The sequence below is a fragment of the Helicoverpa armigera genome, chromosome 23 (genome assembly GCF_030705265.1).
Source record: "Helicoverpa armigera isolate CAAS_96S chromosome 23, ASM3070526v1, whole genome shotgun sequence".
Lineage (NCBI taxonomy): Eukaryota > Metazoa > Arthropoda > Insecta > Lepidoptera > Noctuidae > Helicoverpa > Helicoverpa armigera.
The window spans coordinates 3313141-3334174 of NC_087142.1; the positions used below are offsets into that span (position 1 = coordinate 3313141).

The following is a 21034-nucleotide window of genomic DNA, read 5'->3' on the forward strand; positions in this document are numbered from 1 at the left end:
CGAATAAAATTTTAAAACTAGAAATTGAAAAGAAAGGCCTGAGAGAACGCTGTAGGTCACTGACCTCTATATATAGTAGGTAATGAGTTGTAGTTCGAACATTGCGCAATAGATGTCGCTAGTAGGAGACCTCGACTGAAGACTCTATACCAGTTTTAATAATGTACTCTGTGGGGTGCGCAAAGCGATCCCCACTCTTCCGCCGAGAGCCCGACATCCGTGCCGGTAACGGTACGTACCTTCATTATTTTGATAATTCTGGTACGATCAGGCTCATTTTAAAAACCGTTAAACTTTAAAAAATTAAATAAAGCCTATTGGCCATTTTTTTTAATCCTTTAAATGAAACCCAATATTAGAAATAGGCATTTCGATGTGTGGGTCGTTTTAGATAAAAGGGTAAAGAAGAAGTAAAAAACCAGTTTGTTAATCACATTTTTTATTAAAATTCATCAATATTTTTTTTTTATTTTAAGTATATAAAACTCACGTAACATTACAATCCATACTATGTATTGTGCATCTAGTCCGAGGCTTGGAAAATGGTTGAAGATTTTAGTTCCAAGTGGCAAGTCATGATCAGATATGAGGAAGTGGCAAGTTTTGTCAAAATGGTCTAGTCCCGATTCAATTTACTTATAAATGTTACGTATTTTATTTGATTATTTCAAAAACTTATTTCACAACAAATATAATATTATAAAAGATATGTTAAACACCAATACAAGATGTTGCAGTTACAAACAAACCGCCGTAAAAGGCTCGATGTATTTCGAAATTGTCGAATTCATGCATTTAGTCTTACAATACGATCACAGGAAATGTTGCTATAGTAAATTTTGTCTTTACTGTAAACATTTATAAACATGTTTTGTATAATTTTGCGCGAATAACATGTTTGATATTGAATATACATATTCATAAAATATAAATAAAATATTTGCATCCTTAGGACGGAGACGGACGACTTTTAAACGTTTTTATACTTAGGACGTAATTTTAAGGCAGGGCTACACTTGATTGTCGCCAACACGTCACACGGATTTTTTTTATCTCTTTTTTGGAACAAGAAACACCTATCTCATCAAGTGCAGCACTAGCCTAGTATTTTGAGCGAAATAGGTTCTACAAAAATCAAATAAATTCTATCAATTGATATAAACTTTCTTTTTAGATACATACTCATCATTACTAAAACAGTATTCTTTCAAAAACAATATAAAATACAAATTAAAACACAAAATAATCGTTTCACGAAAATAACTAAATAATTATTACACACAATATTGCAAATTATTTCAATCGAAATATTCAAAGTCAAAAGTTAGTAAAACAATATAAAATAGTAATGTCCAAATCATAAAATACTACATCAGATAGTTAGTTTTCTTGTTAGTTTGTAGACACTATTTATAAAACATTGTTCGGAATATAAACAATGTCTACATAACATAAATAGTTAAAAACATAAATTATATTAAAATAGAATTAATAGAAAAAACACACAGACAAAACCGTAATTTGTTTCATTTTCACAATAAATATTTACCAAATTTTTTGAACATTATAATAATCACAGTTCAAAATTACGTTGATGGCAATCCAGTTAAAACGTTAAATATAATTGCAACTAATATTATTCTAGTAAAGTTAGGTACTTAGATTAAGTATGTGATGCTTACTACAAAAACTAAAAAACGAGTACACGCGGTACCATCTAAAATAATCAATTATTATGCAAATTTTTGTTCAACATCACGTCTAAGACATTCAAACTAATCTTTGAACATTAACGATTTTGTTTTCTTTTATTTTGAATCATTCATCTTTGATATTGTTCTCGTGCTTCTTAAATGCTTTAAAAAAATCTCTACTGATTCTTGAATCACTACCATGAATACGCCAGTATTGGCATTAAATACTGTTAATAATTGACATCTAAACTACTTTAAATTCAGGCCACAATGAAATGTCTTACAAAAACGAGTAAAAAACCGCTAATGTTCTGGTATCGTCACACATCGTAAAAACGGTCCAATCTTAGTTTTAAATATTTACATAACGTTGTATACGTTCTATACTTAGAAGGCAACTCTCAACACCTACGGTGGATCATCACATGTTTCAAAAACACTTCATGGACTATTTAGTGAGAACACTCCCACGACATTCGTGTGTACTTCACTACACAATTACCTAAAAATATTTAGTCGATTACAAACTTCACTGAACCAATCATGCCGAACATTACATAAAAATCGACTAAAAAAATCGTTAGTTACTAGAGTAACTTTATTATGGCGAATCACGTTCGAATTTCGACGTGGGTTTTAAACGAATGTGTCTTTTGTTTTTCCGCTGGCGTTTCTTTTTACGTACATACCCGCAGCGGTGTTGGCTCTCAGTCATAAAGCTACTGCGTGTATGTAACTGTCGTCTTCGTAGTTCCCTGCTGAAAGTCTTAGGGCATGTTCTTCGCATAACGCCGCTAATTCCTTGAGCCACTCGTCGAGTATGACTGCGTTTAGAATAGAGCGGAGGGTGATGGATTGGTTCCAATAGGCGTCTTGCGTGAAGATCGGCCGTTTTTGTGGACTGGCGTGGGAATTGCTTTGTGGACTGTGTGCGTTGTTTTGCGAGGGCGATGAGGCTGGAAAATAAGAAGACGAGAATCAGAATAGATTCAGTTAAAACACATTGAATTACGTCTAAGGGAATACTTACAAGATAATCTCCTTCCGAACATGTTGGAGAGACTGTTGGACAAACTTCGTCGTTTAGACTCCATACGCCGGAATGGCGAGTCATCTATTTTTGCAACAGTAGTATCGTGGCCGTGACCTGAAAATAAAAATGTTTTCATTCGAATTGACTTATTGCAATTAAGAATGGACCTTTGAATTTCTTTCTTCTTCACAAGATGATTTTGTTCATTCACATGACCATACAATATAAGTTCTATAATCGACTAAAAACTTATCCAAAAGCTTCTTAATGACTTATGGACAAAAATAATTTACACAGCGATAAATAACATATTGCAAATTATAAATAGTTACATTACATATGTATTTAGTCGATTTTCTCAGACTTACTTTCATCGTTAGTCTGGCCCCGCGTCTTGACTAGCGCCATCTCTCGCTGTATGAGGAATACTCTCGCCTTGTCCACCAGCTCTCCGCTGTTCTCTATGCCTTCTGTTAATTCGTCCACTTCCTCTTTTAGTTTACTTAGAATCTGGAAAAATGATTCAACATTATTTAAAATTATTCTTGCAATCGTTATTATTTTGTTTCCTGAACTTAAACCATACCTACAATTAAATGCAGGAATTCTACACGCATGTCATAGAATGGGTCAGCAATATATCGGTGTGTCGTTCATAATCACATTAAATGAAATGCGTTAATATACTGGTTAATATATGTCAATTAACACAAAGATAAAAGAAAAAAAACGTAAAAATAAAAAAATGTTTTTTTCAAACAAAGTAAATGGAATAAAAATGTGCAAAAATTAGAACACCATATAAAAGTCAGTTATTACAAACAACTGAAATTCTCCCTTGAAAACTGACAGCTGTCAACTGATCAAAACATACAATACTCCTAACTTTATCTCTGCTTTACACATGATGTTGTAAATTATAAAAACGAAAAATGACTCCTGTGGTTAAACCACTGAATGGATTAGGTTATTTTTTTTACAATTCGCCATAGAATATCATAAAGTATATGCGATATGATTTAATGTGATTGTGAACGACACACTCGATATATTATGAGTTTTAATTTATTTTTATGTTTTGTAATGGATATTTCTAAGCATTACTGACACTAGTCTGCAAGAATACAGTTACTAAAAAAAGAGACACCTAATATGAAATATAGTATGTAAGTATGTATTATTACATAGGCTCTCGATTAAAAACTACGTGACGAATTAAACCTTTTACAAGAATTGCTTAAATTTACATCTTTGTACCAATGCATAACATACATCAGGGTTGTACCATTTACACATCAAATAACAACAAAAAGTTATCGATAATTTCACAAAAACCAACTCACTTGAAACAACGAAGGCACATTAGGCTGCAGCACGAACCCTGGACACAGCAGCAGCGAGGTCAGCAGAGGAGTGGGCAACGATGCCAGCTTTGATACCACGCTGGTAACTCTACAGTTCACTATCACGTCCGATTCTAGGAGGGCCGCCGTTTTCTTTAGGAGACTGGCTAGAAGTGGGCCTGGAAGAAGATAATAGTGATGTCAAATTGGAAGTATACATATATGTAGTATCGATAAATTGTTATATTTTTTCCTACAAATATAATTTACTAGAAATTGAAGCTTTTTTATTGCGATTGAACATGCTAAGAATTTTACTTATACTGCGAAAATATTTTTTATATGTTAAAGTCAACAGATATGTTACTATTTGTAGTACTCATGTGCTACTGTGATATGACAAAAAATATCGATATCCATTGAACTATGGGAACAAATCGATTTAAGAAAATATCTTCTCATCGTGCGGTTTGTCAATGTGTTCCTTACCCCGAATCCCCTACACAAATTCTGTAATTGAATTGAAACATAGTTAAACTTACAAAAAAAACGTTAAGTACTTACCAATAATAGATTCAGCACTAGCCCTCCAGCTCCTAATCAAAGGCACTTCTCCTTCATACTCCCTCGCGTCTCTTTTCACAAAACTCTTAATAAACAGTTCTTCCGCAAATCCCTCATCGACATCTTTGTACTTAAAGCTCTCATACCCACTACTCTCCCCTATAGACGTCAAACTGTCATGTTCTTTCCCTTCACTCGGCTGTTCGGTCTTCACTTCACTCTCTTGCTCATTCAATGACGTCAAACTATGTTGTTCCTTCTCCGAACTGTCACTGGTCTTAGTCTCGTACCCACTGGTACAAGATATAAGGCTGTCTTGTTCTTTCGTTGTGGGAATAGTATCGATTTCTTTCGTGTCTTTTGTATTGTTGTTGGTTTCCCGTTTCGGGGGCGTTACGCTGTCGTACCGGGAAGTCCAGTTGGTGCAAGAGAGGACGCGGGAAACTATTTCGAATCGTGAATCGCAAATGTAGGCGTGGAAGTTACCGTATAGTGTGTCGTTGGGATTCTGGAAGGAAATAGAGGTATAAAGCAAAAGTTTGAAGATTTTTATAGTGTTATCGGACCAAATCTTTGGATTAGTCTACCATGTAAGGAGTGGCCAAAACTGGTTGTCAATCCCAAAAAAAAATCCATTACTTGGATCATAACATATAATTTAATCACGTTTATTTTCTATCGTAAATATAAAATATTATATAAAAAATAAATAAAACACATGGTCTGAGACGAATATGTCGTAAAAATATGGTCAAAAAATAATTCTTCGAAATATTCTTACCCCATAGTTAACTTTAAGCTCGTGCACAAAGTGCGACATGGCTATATCGTCGTGTACGCCGTTGACGCGTCGCTCGGCCTCGCTCCGCAAGTCCAGTACTCGTCGCCCGGTCAGGGCTAGCTCCTCTATCCACTGCTTTGTCTGTACATAACAATATTTGCATACTGTTGTATAACTGTGGAATGTTTCTAGCACTACAAATAGCTTTTGTACCAACTCTTGTACCACATTTTATGCAAATAAAAGAAATTATTATTATAACGAATGAAATCAAAATCTGACCTTAGTTGGTTAACACTTCTGTGAGTTATTTGAGAATAAGGGGTGGGAATTCGGAATGATTAGATAACATTGGACAATAAGTTTTATCGTGTCTGTATCTCGCGGAGAGAAAGTTAAACTATTTAGTTAGAAAGGGGATTGTGTTATACATATACAGTTCTGGAGGTCAAAATAATAACTAAAACAGCTTTCCTATGAGGCTCTGCTATCTTAACATTGTAGGCGACCCCGAAAGCAACTAGGGCGTTTTTATAAGGCTAGGCTCACCATCGGGTGATGTCCATTGAGGATAATCTAGACTACCTTCTATAATTAAATGTACGTACCATCTCCATAGGCCTTGCACAGCATCGCGGCGAGAGGCCTAAGAAGGCGACGGCGGCGTCCCTGTAGGGCTCCGGGTCTGCTATCTTGTGTCTGTAGGCCACCATCAGGTGATGACCGTTGAGGAGGTGGCGGAAGACCAGGTCCAGCATCACGTCTTCGCAGTTCAGGTCAATGAGTGTCTCCATTAGTGCTAGGGAGACTAGTGATAGCTGGAATGGTGTTGAATACATATTATTATAAAAAAGATATTTTATTTATCAATATTCCTGCGCAGTCTTTTTAGTCATATTCGACGTGACATTTCTTTTTAGACATATTTTTTACACAATTATTTTTTCCTTAGTTATTGAAGATAATTGAAATATTTGTGGTTTCTGCTGCTAACAGCTGTCAGATCATGTGAAATCATTTTACTGATATACAAAAGTTTTTAATGCGCATTGTACAAATAAAAGACATATATACATTTTGTTTAAGCGTCAACAAATGTTTATTTTTTTTTTTTATTGTATAGCAAAAACTGAGTGCCGCATATTAAACACTTGACTAACCTGAGAATTCCCCTCCAACCTCCTCAGAAGCACATCCACCACCCTGACTCCGTCATACTCGTAGACGACGAGGAAGTGCAGCACGGCCCGCAGCAGGCCGGCCCTGCTGACGCAGCGCAGCAGCAGCTCGAGGTAGGCCATGGCGGCGGCCTGCTCGGCGGCGCCGCTCTGCAACCGCGGGGCCTTCGTCTATGCGCCGCCGGGAGTCCACAATAGCGGTTCAGTGACAGTGGATATTGAGTTATAAGGATAGGGGGACGGTTGATTTTTGATTGTATTTCGGTTGGGGGGAGAGGGGGGGGGGTACAAAAATAAGGTTGCGATTGCGTTTGGGGGAGAAGGGATAAATAAGATGTCAAAGTTAGTCAAGGATTAAATAATTTTTGGTAGTTAAGACAGAGTTAGTAAATCAAAAGATTTAGTCAATATTTTTTTTCAATTTAGAGTATTTTTTTGTTAAACAAAATAGTGCAGGAAAATTAGAAGATATAGGACAGAATTTAATAAAATATTAAGAGTAACAAAATCGAGCCAATTTGGGGAAGAAACAAAAATTTTGGAGTTAGACTACAATCACCAAAATGGAGGATTTTAATCGATTCATAGCTGCAAACAATTATATAAAAAAATATCCACCAAAAATTCCCATGATCAGACGAGACATACCATAGTTTGAGGCGATAAAAAAGCGACACAAACACATAGCATATAAAAAAAACATGGCCCTTTTTAGCAGTTGGGTAAAGCTCGCGATGAATCGATCAAATGGATGGTTACCGTCACTAAACCGCTGTCGACCACACCGGTGCGTCCCAAGTGCAATGACAATCCCATGTATATATGGGTATAGCACATTCCAAAATATTACAGTTCAAATATCGTCCCCATAGAGCGAAAAGTCACAAGTCCGAAGAAAACTAAAATGAGTTATCAATGTCATCTTGATGACATTGCGTCACAATAAGTAACTCATTTTCGATTTTTTTCGGACCGAGTGACTCTGCTTTCTACGGGGACGAATTTATAATAAATTACAATTTTTCTAAGGGTAAGTTGCACCATTTAAGCGATAAACGAACTATTTTCGGTTGTCAAATCGCTAATTTGACCTATGCTCACGGTTCGTTTGGATATCGTTTTTAGTTAAATGGTGCGACTCACCCTTAGAAAAATAGTTTTCCGTAGAAAAATCATTTTTATAGGGGCTGATAAATTTTGGAATGTGCTTTTTGAATATAAATTCAAATGTAATATGACTTCAGATTTTGGAAAAATGGCGTATTTTTTACGTTCGGTCTACCGATCTCAATAAGCACCAAAAGAAGTTCCATATTGAAGTCACAATACATTTATAACAATTTTTAATGTTAAAAGTGAAATTCACTTCTTAACAAGACACAATATTTTTATGACAAACCAATTTATGATGAGTTTTGAATGTTACAAACATGGTTATAGCAAGATGCCAATCAATATAATAGAATAAATATACATAATACTAATATCATTATTTTAGAATACAAGCTAAGATACATGTTTTACAAAAAATATCGATATTTTTATAAAACACATTATTATTGTTAATCTCACCTGATTTTACTGAAAGAAACACTATATTTTAACACTCATTAGTCACTTATTCAATAATTGCATATTAACATTGAAGTTAAAAACACGTTCTTAAAAAAATAAACATAATAAATAAAATAATATAAATTAAATAAATAATGGCATTGTTTGATAAACAATTATTTAAATATGTCTCTAGGAATTTTATTTGGTCGCATATTATGGCAAAATCACCGCATGCTAGCTGCATCTTTAAATTCATTCATGACACTATCATATACAAAAAATGCATTATTTAAAACTAACATCTGACAACGACTTCACATTCGTCCGTGGAAACTACTTTGCGGACTCAGTTAAAAATCTATAACCTCCCTCAATAAAAAAATATAAAAAAGCTATCTTAAATCATTTTCAAATAGGTCCAGTACTGGTTCCTGATTATTGCAATCAAACACAGAAACTCTTCAGCTTTATAATCATCATCATCTCAGCCATAGGACGTCCACTGCTGAACATAGGCGTCCCCCTTAGATCTCCACAGATACCTGTTGGAGGCGACCTGCATCCAGTGTCTTCCGGCGACCTTTATAAAGTCGTCAACTTGTTGGTGGACGTCCTATAATAGCTAGCTTTATAATTTGTATGTATATTCGTCCAAATCAAATTCCTTGAAACAAATCAAGACGCATACAATAGCGCTGTCATCCCACAACCGACGTTGTGACAAATACCTGTAACAGTGCGGGTCCCATCACAGGTACCAGGAACCCTTGGTACAGCAGGTCTAGTAGGTGCTTCTTTATTGATGGGTGGGCTACCTGTTACCAAAATATTATATTAGTATGGCTCGCCAAACTCTTTGTTGTCACGTAACTCGAAAATAGAAAAAGAACTCAATAAAGCCGCATGCGCGTTCACGCATGTACAATTAGTTGTAAGAGTGATTTAGTTGTAGATTTGGTTTTGGTGAATAAATAATGTATTGCTTTTAGGAAACTTCTACAAAAGTGGTTTATTTACAATTATTGTATTAAGCTGTTTGTGTGAATTTTCGAAAAATCTTCTATGGTTCTGTTGTTTTTTTTTTTGTACTATCATTATCTATATTCTATAAACAATAAAATTCATCCATGAATCATTTCATTCTTCTAAAGTAAGTTTGTAGGCAAAACTTACTGTATCAAAAATCTTATTCATACAGAATAGGTACATAAATAAAAAAAACTACAACAGTATACAGTACCCCAAATTGAGAGTTGGCGAGATAAAATCGTCCTTAATGCAACTACATTAAGTCCACAAAGTAACCTACCTGTGCCACAGCGTTGCAGAACTCCAGCGAATCTATGAAGAGCGTCAGTTTGTGTACATGGTTGACATCATCGGGCGTCAGGCGGTAGATCTTGTCGTTGAGAGTACGGGGAAGTAGGGAGTAGAGACCACTTAGACCTGCAAGGGAAAAAGGACTTTATGAGTATGAGTGTAAGGTTGGTATTTTGTTTTGAATCAGCCTTATACCATAATGTTAGGGTCGGATTCCAGTCTAAATTGAGGCAGCTGAGTTAAGTGTTTTACACGGAGAAACTGCCTATATGAACTCCTCAACCCGGTTACTTGGATAACCCGATAACTCCATGGTTGAGGCTTTCTGTCTTCTGATTGTCAAAGATGTTCAAATGGCACCTGAGACCTCATAACAAGATCAAATTATCGGTGCACAAAATTGGATTGTCAATTTTGTAATATTATCCTTATGACGTGTGTTGTCGTATATTGTGCATGTAACTTAAAAAAGCTACATTGATACTTGGTCGAAATTAATTACTGCAACTAATGCAAAGTTCAGACGATGCCTTTTTTTTGGCGCTTTAGGCAGCTGGAAATAGACTTCACCTAAACTCTCTTTAATAACAATGTCTACACTATTTATAATTGTTATATAGTATTACCAGTAGCGAGCACAGGACAAGTGTTGCCGGACAGCATGAAGTCTGCCAGCTGAGGACATCTGGCAGACATCTTAGCGCAGAGTAACAGAGCATCTCTCGCCGCCGAACCTGTACTGCCTTCGCGATGTACTGATGCTAGGAGCAGACGGACTATTATGAACCTGGAACGAATATTAACAAGTTTTAGAATTTAAAACATATTTCCTAGAATACCAATTTTACAAAGGATTGTGTGAGTAATTTACATAACGGGATTGATTACGTAAAATATTATATTTAGTATGACGGGATTGATTATGTGAAATAAAAACATCTAAATTGAGAATCTCCTCGCTTTTGGTAAGTCAGTTGATTAAAATAAAAAAATAAATAATTAAAGGCTTTAATTATAATTGTTATTTTCTATATGAGATTTGAACAAACGTAAAAATGTACGTAGACGTTCTTATTAAAATACCTTTAGAAAGCATTTTTGGTTTATTGATAATGACTTGATAACGATATACGTTGATCTTCATGACGTAAGGACTTCTAGATTTTACGTAGCTATGTTAAGAAACTTACTCAGCTTGCGATCCTTTATGCGTGTGTGTAGTGAGGAAGAACAAGTCTAGGAACTTCATATTCTGCATCAACGCCACGCATAGCTGGTTCAGGACTGATACTAGCTGACCTGGAAATATTAATGCACAATTATAAAGTAGGTATGCTTTTAAGGATATATTATAATAATAATTATGTGTAGGAAACCCTCAAAAAGCCGCAGGAGTTTCGTAGACATATTTTTGTAGTATTACGTATTTCACGAAAGCGGGTGAACCAAAGTTTTCATGCATAGGTATTCTCTGGCTGAGTCCAAAAATCACACAAAGACAATGTGCATGTACATTTAAACACACATTCGTGAATATTTAAAGTCAATTTAACAAAAATATTCGAATGTGTAATTACAATTTAGCAACATCATCTTATCAAAGACCGGATGGGTACATTTGTCTACAGCACATTTTCGACGCTATCTATGTGGGTACCTATTATAAGCTATTTATAGCAGCGCATTCCTGTATTGCAATTAATACGTTCACAGGAGTGGTCCTTATCACTTCGACGTTGCAAATTTGAGTACCTATATATGTAGATACTTATCGACACACGCGATAGATATACACATTCCTAAGATAAAATGATTCATCCGACTAAATGTCTGAAGAGCAACTCCATTTTGTTAATACATTTTTCATTTCCAAAATGTAATCATTCATAGTTTCTTGAGATGAAACTTTGTAAAATTATCTTGCAGAAAATGGTTTCTAAATTCAACTACGCACAATGCCATCGTGGCAAGTATTCCTGATGTCGGCTAACCTTTTTCCGTCATTACATGCCGCTGGCATGCACGGCATAAACCCGTAGTCGCAGTGTGAAGTAGCCTTATGAGCACTTTTATTTACTTACTTTCAAGGTTGGGCGGTGGCAGTTCATTTCGGAAACCACTCAGCAACTTCAATAGAGGTCTTAAAAATGGTTCTGCTGCTATCACCTGTACAAACAGGTAAATATAGAATAAATAATAATTCTAAACTTGACAAAACTGGATTCATTTTGATCATATAAGGTGTTGATACGATAGTGGTGAATGGCGATTAGTTGGACATAGAAACTTCCTAATATTCTAACATCCATTGTGGGCTTGAAAAGAAGGCAAATCTGGATCATAAAGAGTGTTGGAAGATCATTAGCACAGTTGTAAGTCCTATACAAAAGAAAGCCAGCTATCGTTTACAATGAGGCTACTAAGAAATTCTTATTGAAAAAAAAAGGATAAAGAATCTTAGGACCAGCGATGTAGCTCTTTATTATTTTTGCATAACTTTATGAGACATCCATTACGGGATGCCTCAGGACTCGGGACTGAGTGCAATTTGAAGGACAAAGGAAATACCTTCCAACATTTAACATTTTCCTATCTATAGCTATCTGCTATAATATTTCAGATAATGAGTTTGGCGTGCCCTTAATGTTAATTTCGAAGCAAATATGTACATTTAGTGATGATGCGAACATAATCAGAGAGTGATAATGTAGATAAATTACATAGAAACACTGATTATTACCTGCGCACTGTAATGGCTGATAAGATTCCCGAACAGCTTGAGTTGTTCCAAGCGGACGGCATTTTCGTACCTGAAATAAAATAACAGAGGCTCAAACCAAACTCAAAACTTTTATTCATATTGGGGTTAATAACCCCAGCACCTCGAACGTCAAAACAAAAGACAGCCTATAAAATCTCATCATCGCTTCCTATGTGTTCTCGCTGGGTAGAAGAAGTGGCGCAACAAACTCCCCAGCAACATATTTCACTCTGTTAGGGAAGCTAAAGTAAAAATATTTATATTCTGGGATAATTATTTAGCGGAATTATGTTTACTCTGTATTGATCAATTAAAAATTTACGATAGAAGAGCTATTGTGTCGACATAATGAGTAAAACTTATAAAACAAACGAATTATGCATTTATTTTTTTAGTTATACATATTATTATATATTCATCATCATCTACCGAGCCCTTTTCCTACTAAGTTGTAGTCGGCTTCCAGTCTAACCGGATGCAGCTGATTACCAGTATTTTGCAAGGAGCGATTGCCTATCTGACTTCCTCAACCCAGTTACCTCGGCAACCCTATACCTCTTGATAAGACTTGTGTCAGACTTACTGACTTAAACATATTCTTTTCAAGAATATTTTCGACACCAACGTTCTCAAGGTGAACTTTTAACACCCTACAAAATTGTTCTAGGGCGAAAAGCTAACATATATGATATACAGTAGGTAATATGAAATCTTCATTACTCGCAATTCTGTCGATACTACAAACACTTGAAAGCATAATTGATAACAATATAACTAGCTTTACTGAATTGACTGATTACTGAAGATAAGCATCAATATTAACTGTGAGCGATCTAATTAATAAAGTATTTTATCAATAAGTTTCAGTTTCATAAAAATGTGGGTTAATAATAAACGGATTTATCTTTGGTCAATAAAGGTAACTGATAACAGTATTGTAGATTTTCATTGGATAAGTACAATGCGTGTTCAGATTCAGAATGATATAACTACTGTTTATTAATGTTCTGACTGCTGTATAAAACAATTGACAGCATAATACTATAAAGGACGGCTCCTAATAAATACTGTTTATTTACAGTCTACATGCAATAAAACAACAAGCTTATAAGCATAAACGTGAATGAATATCCTATAACTCAATAAAACCAAATAAATAAAACAAATCTTATCTAATTTGTTACATAATGATGTCCTCCTAGCCGATAATCGGCTACGGCGGCTGTTCTCATTTAAGGAGATCAGCCAATTGCGCAGGACATATTATAGTGCACAAGCATTTGCGCAGACGCAGGTGCACTCCCTTCACCCTTCACTCTCATAACCCGATGGGACGGCAATCCGACACGACCGGAGAGAGATCAGGCGCAGGACCGACATTTACGTGCTCTCCGATGCACGGGTGTATCAATCACCAACTTCCAGGCTCCGGGCTGCTTTGTGAAAGTCTTCTAAAACCCACAAAGCGATTTCGGCCCGACTCGGGAATCGAACCCGAGACCTCGTGCTCAGCAGCCGCACTTGCGACAGCTAGACCAACGAGGCAGTTATGTTACATAATAAAAATATTAAAACACTAGAACTAATTTATGTTAAAATTCTTCACGGTTACCGAACGATTCAAATCGATTAACACGAGATAAAATGTCACGATTATCGATTCACTGACTCGTAGTTCGTATTCGATATTATTCATAATGTTATCGAGAAAGTTGCTACAAAGGGTCTGAACAAATATAAACTTTCTACTGTCGTTAGTGTTTGTAGGAAAGTTGTGTTGTGTTGAAATTGCATTGAACACGCGATTATGGTTGCTAGAAGTGGAATAACATTATTTTGTTCGAAGGTTTAGACTATGGGGTTCAAGGCAGGTCTTTTAAAATTATTGCAATGACGTAATTATTGGATTTTTGTCTAGGACTGTTACAAGGGCACTAGGTGAAAAAAAACTGCAGATGGGTAGGCTATCCATCCCCATTCAATCTGGGTATATGCCTAACGATATGGTGGTAATTAACGCTCAATCCTTCTTTGTTTGAGGAGGGCTGTGCCCAGCAGTGGGATGATAAAAAGGCTGATAATAATATGGGTAATACTTTATCTTAAAAGCTTCAACAGTTTAGACGCATTAGCAATGGTACCAATCATTGAAATTTGCAGATATATAGGATGCAAGCAAACAATTACGCATTTGATCTGAAACAAAAGTCAAGCGAAATCATGACCCTTTCAATACACCATTGAATTTGAATTGTTAATAGTAATACTATTATTTTCGTTAGATATAATTCTGAGTTCATATCGCAGTGTTTTGGAATCGTGTGAATCACACAGGAAATTATAATGTTGACATTAAATGGCATGACCTAGCTGGGTTAAATCATAATTGGGTAAGCAGTTTAATTTCGTCGTAATAATTATAATTGGAGATAAACTAGTTTTCATATCTCGTTGGCGCTTTTGATGAATGCATCGCCTCAACAATATTTTATGCGGCTTGCCACAGTTTTGTTGCTACTTCTTACTTACTCTCGTACTTCTTCTTCCCGTCAGGGACACATAGAGAGTGGTTAGGACTTTTGGGGATGTCTCTTGATCTCAAGATGAAAAACTGCTGATCCTAACTTGAATCATCAATGTTGAGTTTACTAATATTATTTGTAAGAGACAAAAGAATATTCCAGAGCTTTCTAAGCATGAAAGCCTTATCGCATGAGCAGACTGTTTTAATCGTTTCTCTGTAGCATGTATGATCGTCATTGCAGTAGTAAGTAAATACTTAGCGGGTGTGAAATCTAATCGGCTTTTGTTGCGCGTAATACGAGTAAGCACCCAGACAATAAACACTTGTGAATTGAATTACTAGACATATAATCCTATTTCAAAGTAAGTATGCTTTGATATTAAATCATACAGTTAGATGTGTGTTGCTGGGGAGTTTGTTCCGTCTCTTCTTTCCAGCAAAAACACATAGCAAGTGGTGAAGGGTGGGCGTTTTGGGGGCTGTCGTTCGTAAAATTGAAGTTCAAATAGAGCTGATCTTTAGCCTAATTTAAATAAAAAAAATCCTTACTTATGTTTTTTCCTAACTTTGGCTATGACTTTTGACACTAAATTCCTGACGACTAATTTCAAGTTTGTAGAATATCATTTTTAATTTCGCAATAGGTATTTAAGACAAGCCAGTAAAGGAGCTCAGTTGAAGCCTTACGAAATTGACGGGCGACCTTCAGAGCAAGCATTCATTTTAAATTGATTTATATCTGTTTTAAAATGATGAGATCCACACTAATAATATTTTGCATCACGTGAATATAATATACAGTAGATTTAAGAAAAAAGTTCTTCGCTTGATCCATCAATAATAGTTATAATTCTGATCAATGACGTATAGGTCCTCTTTTCTTTTATTTCTCTTTTATTTTCTTTTTCTGTTTATATGGCTACAAAAAGATAAGATAAATTACTGCCAGTTCCTCAAATTTTCTTTCATAACCATACTATTTGGTTTATTCTGCTCATATTTTAAAACTAGCTTCTGCCAGCAGTTTCACCCGCATTCCGTGGGATCCTCTGCAGGAACCCAGGTAAAAAGTAGCCTATTCGATAAATGGGCAATCTAACACGGAAAAAAATTTTCAAATCGGGCCAGTACATCCTGAGATTAGCGCGTTCAAGCAAGCAAACAAACTCTAAACTCTAATATAGATTAACATAGTACCCAAACAATTCAACAAAGTGACTCACTTGCCAGTACAAACAGCCCACTCGTACAGCTTATCCAACAAGTTTTCACTAAGCAAGTACTCCAAACAGGCAGCTGGGCTGGTAGCTGTGTTGATCTCCCTTGCTCTCGCTTCTAGGACCAGAAGTGTAGCGAGCTGTTCCAGGTGATTAACCACGCCTAGTACATCGTCGTGAAGATGGTTTGGCTGGAAAGAAGTTAATATTGTTAGGCATACTTTTTACATAAATTTCTTTACATAATTTTACTTTTTACATAAATTTCTTCTCTATATGTATATCTATGTATAGCAATATTTCTTTCATAAAAGAAGAATGTTTGTAGAGTTATGAGTAAGATAGTGGAGTCCTTGAGGCAAAGAGACAGGACATAAACAACATAATTTTAAGTAGCATGGTTTTTGTTACGTTGGTTGTTTTTTGACCTTTGAATCATTGATGCCTTGAAGTATGTGTTCATAGTTATGTGTGAAATAATTTTCAGAATTTAGGCAATTTTAATTCTATATGCCAATTGGTAGCAAAATGAAGTCCTTTCAGTCACTAAATGCATTACTTCGCTTGGTTTTTAGTATTTTTTTAGTCAGTAAGTATATTTTTTTCTATTTGGCAAATGCGTATAGCCATGTAGAATCTTATTTACCTGCGACTTTTGTATAATATCGTGCGCTTGCTGCCAATGCTTGCAGAACGAGTTATAGCAGGCTTGGGGCTCATAGTCATGTCTCGGGTCGAGAGACCTGGACAGCTGGCGCGCGAACGAGAGGCCCGTGGTGCGAAGCCAACTCATGGTGGCAGATTATATGAGGAACAGCATCTGGAACAAATGTTTGGCATTATTTTATAGAATTTACAAGCTATTCCCGGCTTTCCGAGGAAACTACCTCCCGCACTCTGACAAAAAGGACCCTCCTTTTGACTAATGACTAATGTCCTGTATCAGTCTTGTAGGTAGACTATTTGTGTACTTCTCATTTCCATCAGTTCAGTACTTTTGCCACGAAAGCTTAAAAACAGAGTCACTTTCGTTAAATAATATTACATAGTAAGGATTTTGGAGCTGAGTTCTAATTTCCCACTAAGTCTATTTCATTCTACTATTTGATTAGGAGGAAAAGAAAAAGGTACGCATTCTTTAGAATTGTTTTCGTATTTGTCATCAATGATCCATATATTAACCTTCTAGATATGACTTATGTGTGTTTAATTATAACAAAGAAATTCATGACTGTTTGATGATAAGTTTCACAATTGTGTGCACGTGTACATATATGTATATATCACTAGTACGTACATAATATTGCAAAGTGACTGATTTCCTAGACATTTTATAGCTTATAACAAAGAAGTTACATTAGTTCGAGCTCATAAAATTACCTGGGGAAATACTAGTCTATATGGCATTCAACATAAGTATGTCTAACATATCGAAATATCATTCAATTAATTCTATTTGCGTTCTAAAGGTTAACTGTGAACCGTATTTGAAAGACCCACAACATACTACGATAGTATTCTTTTAACTTGACATGAATACAAATACAAAAAAGTGTTACAACATCTACCCATATCCATATTAGTCGGTAATACTTATGTTTTGTACTCAAGTCTTCTTAAAAGGATGAGATCACACACTTGACATGACACTAAACTTGTTTGGTGTTCTTTGAAAATTCCTAGAAATTTTATGATAGCATTATCGGTTTTCCTGTATCAACTGGGGGGTAAGGAGGTAGGATTTGTATGTAGCTAATAGTATAATAATATTTAGTATACAATATAGTGCATCTTAACATATCATCTGCCGCGCCCTTTTCTTTTCCAACTACCTACGTGTATTAGGGTCGGCTTCCAGTCTAACCTGATACATTTGAGTACTAGTGTTTTATATGGAGCGACTGCCTGAGCTCTTCAACCAAGTTACCTGGGTAGCCCGATACTCCTTAGTAATACGGGTTGTCAGACTTTTTGGCTTTTGACTGCCTACCCGTAATGAATGCCTTCTGAAACACTCGTTTCACCAGACACAAACGTAATTTCATATCTAACATCTCTAGACACTTATATAACGTAACTGTAAACATGCTGTATTCAGATCATTTATATTTACAGTAGTGAAGCGTGCTCATGCATTGTTCATCTATTATTGTACTCGAGGCACGCGCCGTAGTAGTAGTAGCGTATAAGATGCATGTACATACATAGAACGTACTATTGGGGACAGGCCTGACCACCACTATGTTCCTTTTAGCTTATTCATTAGACCAGCCGGGGCTGCGGGATTGTTCTAAGGAGTTACCGCGTGCTGGTACATAAAGGGCTTAAGAAGGAACATGATGGGTTTTAGTCAGTAAGAGTCTGACACTCCCTCCGATGCTAACCCACAGCGGGAGGGGTCATTTGATGACCTCCCATCAAAAAAACGCTTTCTTGCTTTGCCTTAATGACCTTAAATAAACGATATTACGCTTTCCTAGAAGGTTAAATCTATAAAGGGTTTTCTCTGAATAGTGCGATAGGATTTTAAATACAAAAATTCACCAGTGGTCAGGCAGAAAGGTCAGCGGTATTACATACATACAGATTATAGTACCTGTAGTGTATAGGATGCAACTAGGTGACATTACATTTACACATCCCTATTTGTCTTTCAAGGCCGGATAGCTGTGAATTTACATGTTATACATACAAAGCATATGTTGTGGGTTTAAGTATCAATAAATGTGATTAGCATATCTTTAATTGTTGTTGTTTTTGTAATCTTATACTGATTATTATCAGTGTTTTCTGCAAGATAGTTCTTTGTTGTTGCTTATAATTGTGTTTAGTATTTGTCATATTTCATAATAATGGGAAATATACTATTCGCAAAGTTCTGATTAGTTTGGTGGGTCCTGACAGATATAATACAATTAAGTGATTGTTTGCTGAATAATAAATTTAATTGAAACCGTCAAACACCAATATAATTTGAGAAATCATCTGCTTAGCTTTATATCAACTAGGTCGGGATCAGCTTTCAGTCTAAATTCATGCAACTGATGACCAGTGTTTAACGTAAAGCAGCTACCTTCCTGTCCTGCTCAACCCAGTTTTACGGGCAACCCGGTAACCTCTAGTAAGATTGGTTGTCACTTTCTGAATTACCTTCATTGAAGCATTCCCTTAAAAAAACTTATATTTTCCTAATTACCCAGGATAACGCAACAGTATTATATAACATCATTAGTTAACACAGCAGATACAAGATAGACAGTACTTTTACCTCAACTTTCACACCATACCACACCATGGTTTGTATGGTGTGAACATAAAGTACCTAGCTGTGTGAATTCATGAACAATGTTGGTTGTCAGTGAAACCAAGCCTAATTACCATTTGTTGAATGCTTGTAATACAAACGCAGATGAAATACTGATATGATGCAATAGTGAGACTGGTCGGCAGCCAGACTTATGGACGAACTTGAATATCAAACTGGATTTTAATGTAATATTTAAAGATAAGGTAGTTTAAGTTTGTATGTATAGTGTATAAACTGGATTCTTTTGTAATTGTATTCATTCAGATATATGTATCATTCCGTTACAGGTTTTTAAAATAAATAATTATGTAAATAATAAAAAATAATTATATAAATATTTAAAAAAAAAATATATTAAAAAACCTTTCAAATAAAAATATGTAACTTATTTGCCTATATAACTACTTTAGTCTTAGTCAACAATAATAAGTAACACAGCCGATAAGAGCTTCCTCTCTCCTATCCCACTTATTTTGCTGTGCCCGACAGGGTCCATGTGAACTATTAAGACTACCACCTAAGAATACACATGGAAAGCAAATAAAGTATTGAGTATTGAGTATGTAAATAAATGATGATAAAATTAGTAGATGTTCATAGGTGTATGTTTTAGACACATTTTCAATTAGTCTTTGATAAACTCAGCATTCACTCTTTTGGTTTAGGAGAACCTCTATAACAGCCGTACACAATATTAAGTCTATAGATTTTTAAAATTAGCCCCAACAATTTACTAAATAGTTTTTGTTTTAACTTTTTACGGATAAACTATTTCAAGTCTAACACATTGGACAGTGAGTGTTACAATTAAAATAATGATGATTGGCATATTTCTAAAGACATTATGAACAGTAACTAAATTAAACGCACAATTAATAACACATTTATTAATGTTTTAAATTATTGACTCTTAACAAGTATTCATATAAATTTTACAACATACACACATTCATAGTATGCGTTTGACCATGACTAATAATAATTGTATATTGATTGCAAAGCATTAAGTCATTCAAAAACATTGAAAATCTATCATGAGTTAACACTTCACATTTTTGCAAGAATTTTATCGTCTTATATTCAAATAAGACCTTAACCTGGTAGAAACGTAACTTTAATAACACTCGTTGAGGAAAAACATCCACACATTATCAATTTTGAACTCATAGCAAAAGTTATGACATCTACACACTACATTATGTAGGAAGTGGTGTGTGTAGGCAACAGACAGCAAAACAGGCTAAGCGTTTGAGACTATATGTTATATTTTGTACCTCAATCTACCAAGGTGTTAGAAAGAACCTTGACATTCGACTTGTTTCTTCTACACTACAATTACCACTACTAATATTGCCCAAACAGTTTTGCTAACACATTTTACTATTCATAAGGAAATCAATTCAAATGTACTCACGGCCAGGAAGATTCTCGAGATGAATAATGATGCTTTATCCCGCAAAATAAACCACAAAAGTTACATGATACGCAGTTTACGATATAGATTGAAGACGATAGACACTGAAGTGGCTTCCACACAACACTTTTACAATATTAATATGGTATTTCTATTACTGTCATTGCCATTTACTATCTTGTTTAACTCAATAGCTGCAAAATTGTAGCAAAAAACTAAAAATCGCAGAAAAAAGAATGCAATCCGTAAAGACAACCATGCATGAATGACAAATAGTGATGTGAAGTTACAAATCATACTAGCTGTGTTATAGAGATGTGCCATTTAGTCGATTCCTAGGT

At 35.3% G+C, this 21034-nt stretch overlaps 1 protein-coding gene across 2 annotated transcripts; it reads right to left on the reverse strand.

The window, feature by feature from the left end:
• Positions 1 to 422: 422 nt before the first annotated feature.
• Positions 423 to 20992, reverse strand: LOC110376820 (FHIP family protein GJ17503). Of its 2 annotated transcripts, none has more exons than XM_064040765.1 (17): positions 20694 to 20992; positions 16619 to 16792; positions 15979 to 16163; positions 12211 to 12280; positions 11552 to 11636; positions 10661 to 10769; positions 10097 to 10257; positions 9456 to 9596; positions 8879 to 8961; positions 6576 to 6743; positions 6024 to 6233; positions 5416 to 5556; positions 4635 to 5142; positions 4071 to 4249; positions 3096 to 3237; positions 2725 to 2841; positions 423 to 2650 (listed from the first exon to the last, which is right to left on the reverse strand). In XM_064040765.1, the coding sequence occupies exons 2-17, from the start codon at positions 16763 to 16765 to the stop codon at positions 2406 to 2408; spliced, it is 2691 nt and encodes an 896-aa protein (XP_063896835.1). In that variant the 5' UTR covers positions 16766 to 16792; positions 20694 to 20992; the 3' UTR covers positions 423 to 2405. The 2 variants fall into 2 exon arrangements, with proteins under 2 accessions (XP_063896835.1, XP_063896834.1); XM_064040764.1 differs by having other exon boundaries at positions 6576 to 6764.
• Between the last annotated feature and the right edge of the window lie 42 nt (positions 20993 to 21034).

What these genes read in the sequence shown, in the direction of transcription:
- LOC110376820 (XM_064040764.1), bottom strand. Translation starts at nt 16,765, where the DNA reads ATGAGTTGGCTTCGCACCACGGGCCTCTCGTTCGCGCGCCAGCTGTCC. An exon ending in ATATTATACAAAAGTCGCAG is followed by an intron (nt 16,164 to 16,618) that starts GTAAATAAGATT and finishes ACTTCTTTCCAG; the next exon opens with CCAAACCATCTTCACGACGA. An exon ending in GGTTGGAGGGGAATTCTCAG is followed by an intron (nt 6,234 to 6,575) that starts GTTAGTCAAGTG and finishes ACACCATTCCAG; the next exon opens with CTATCACTAGTCTCCCTAGC.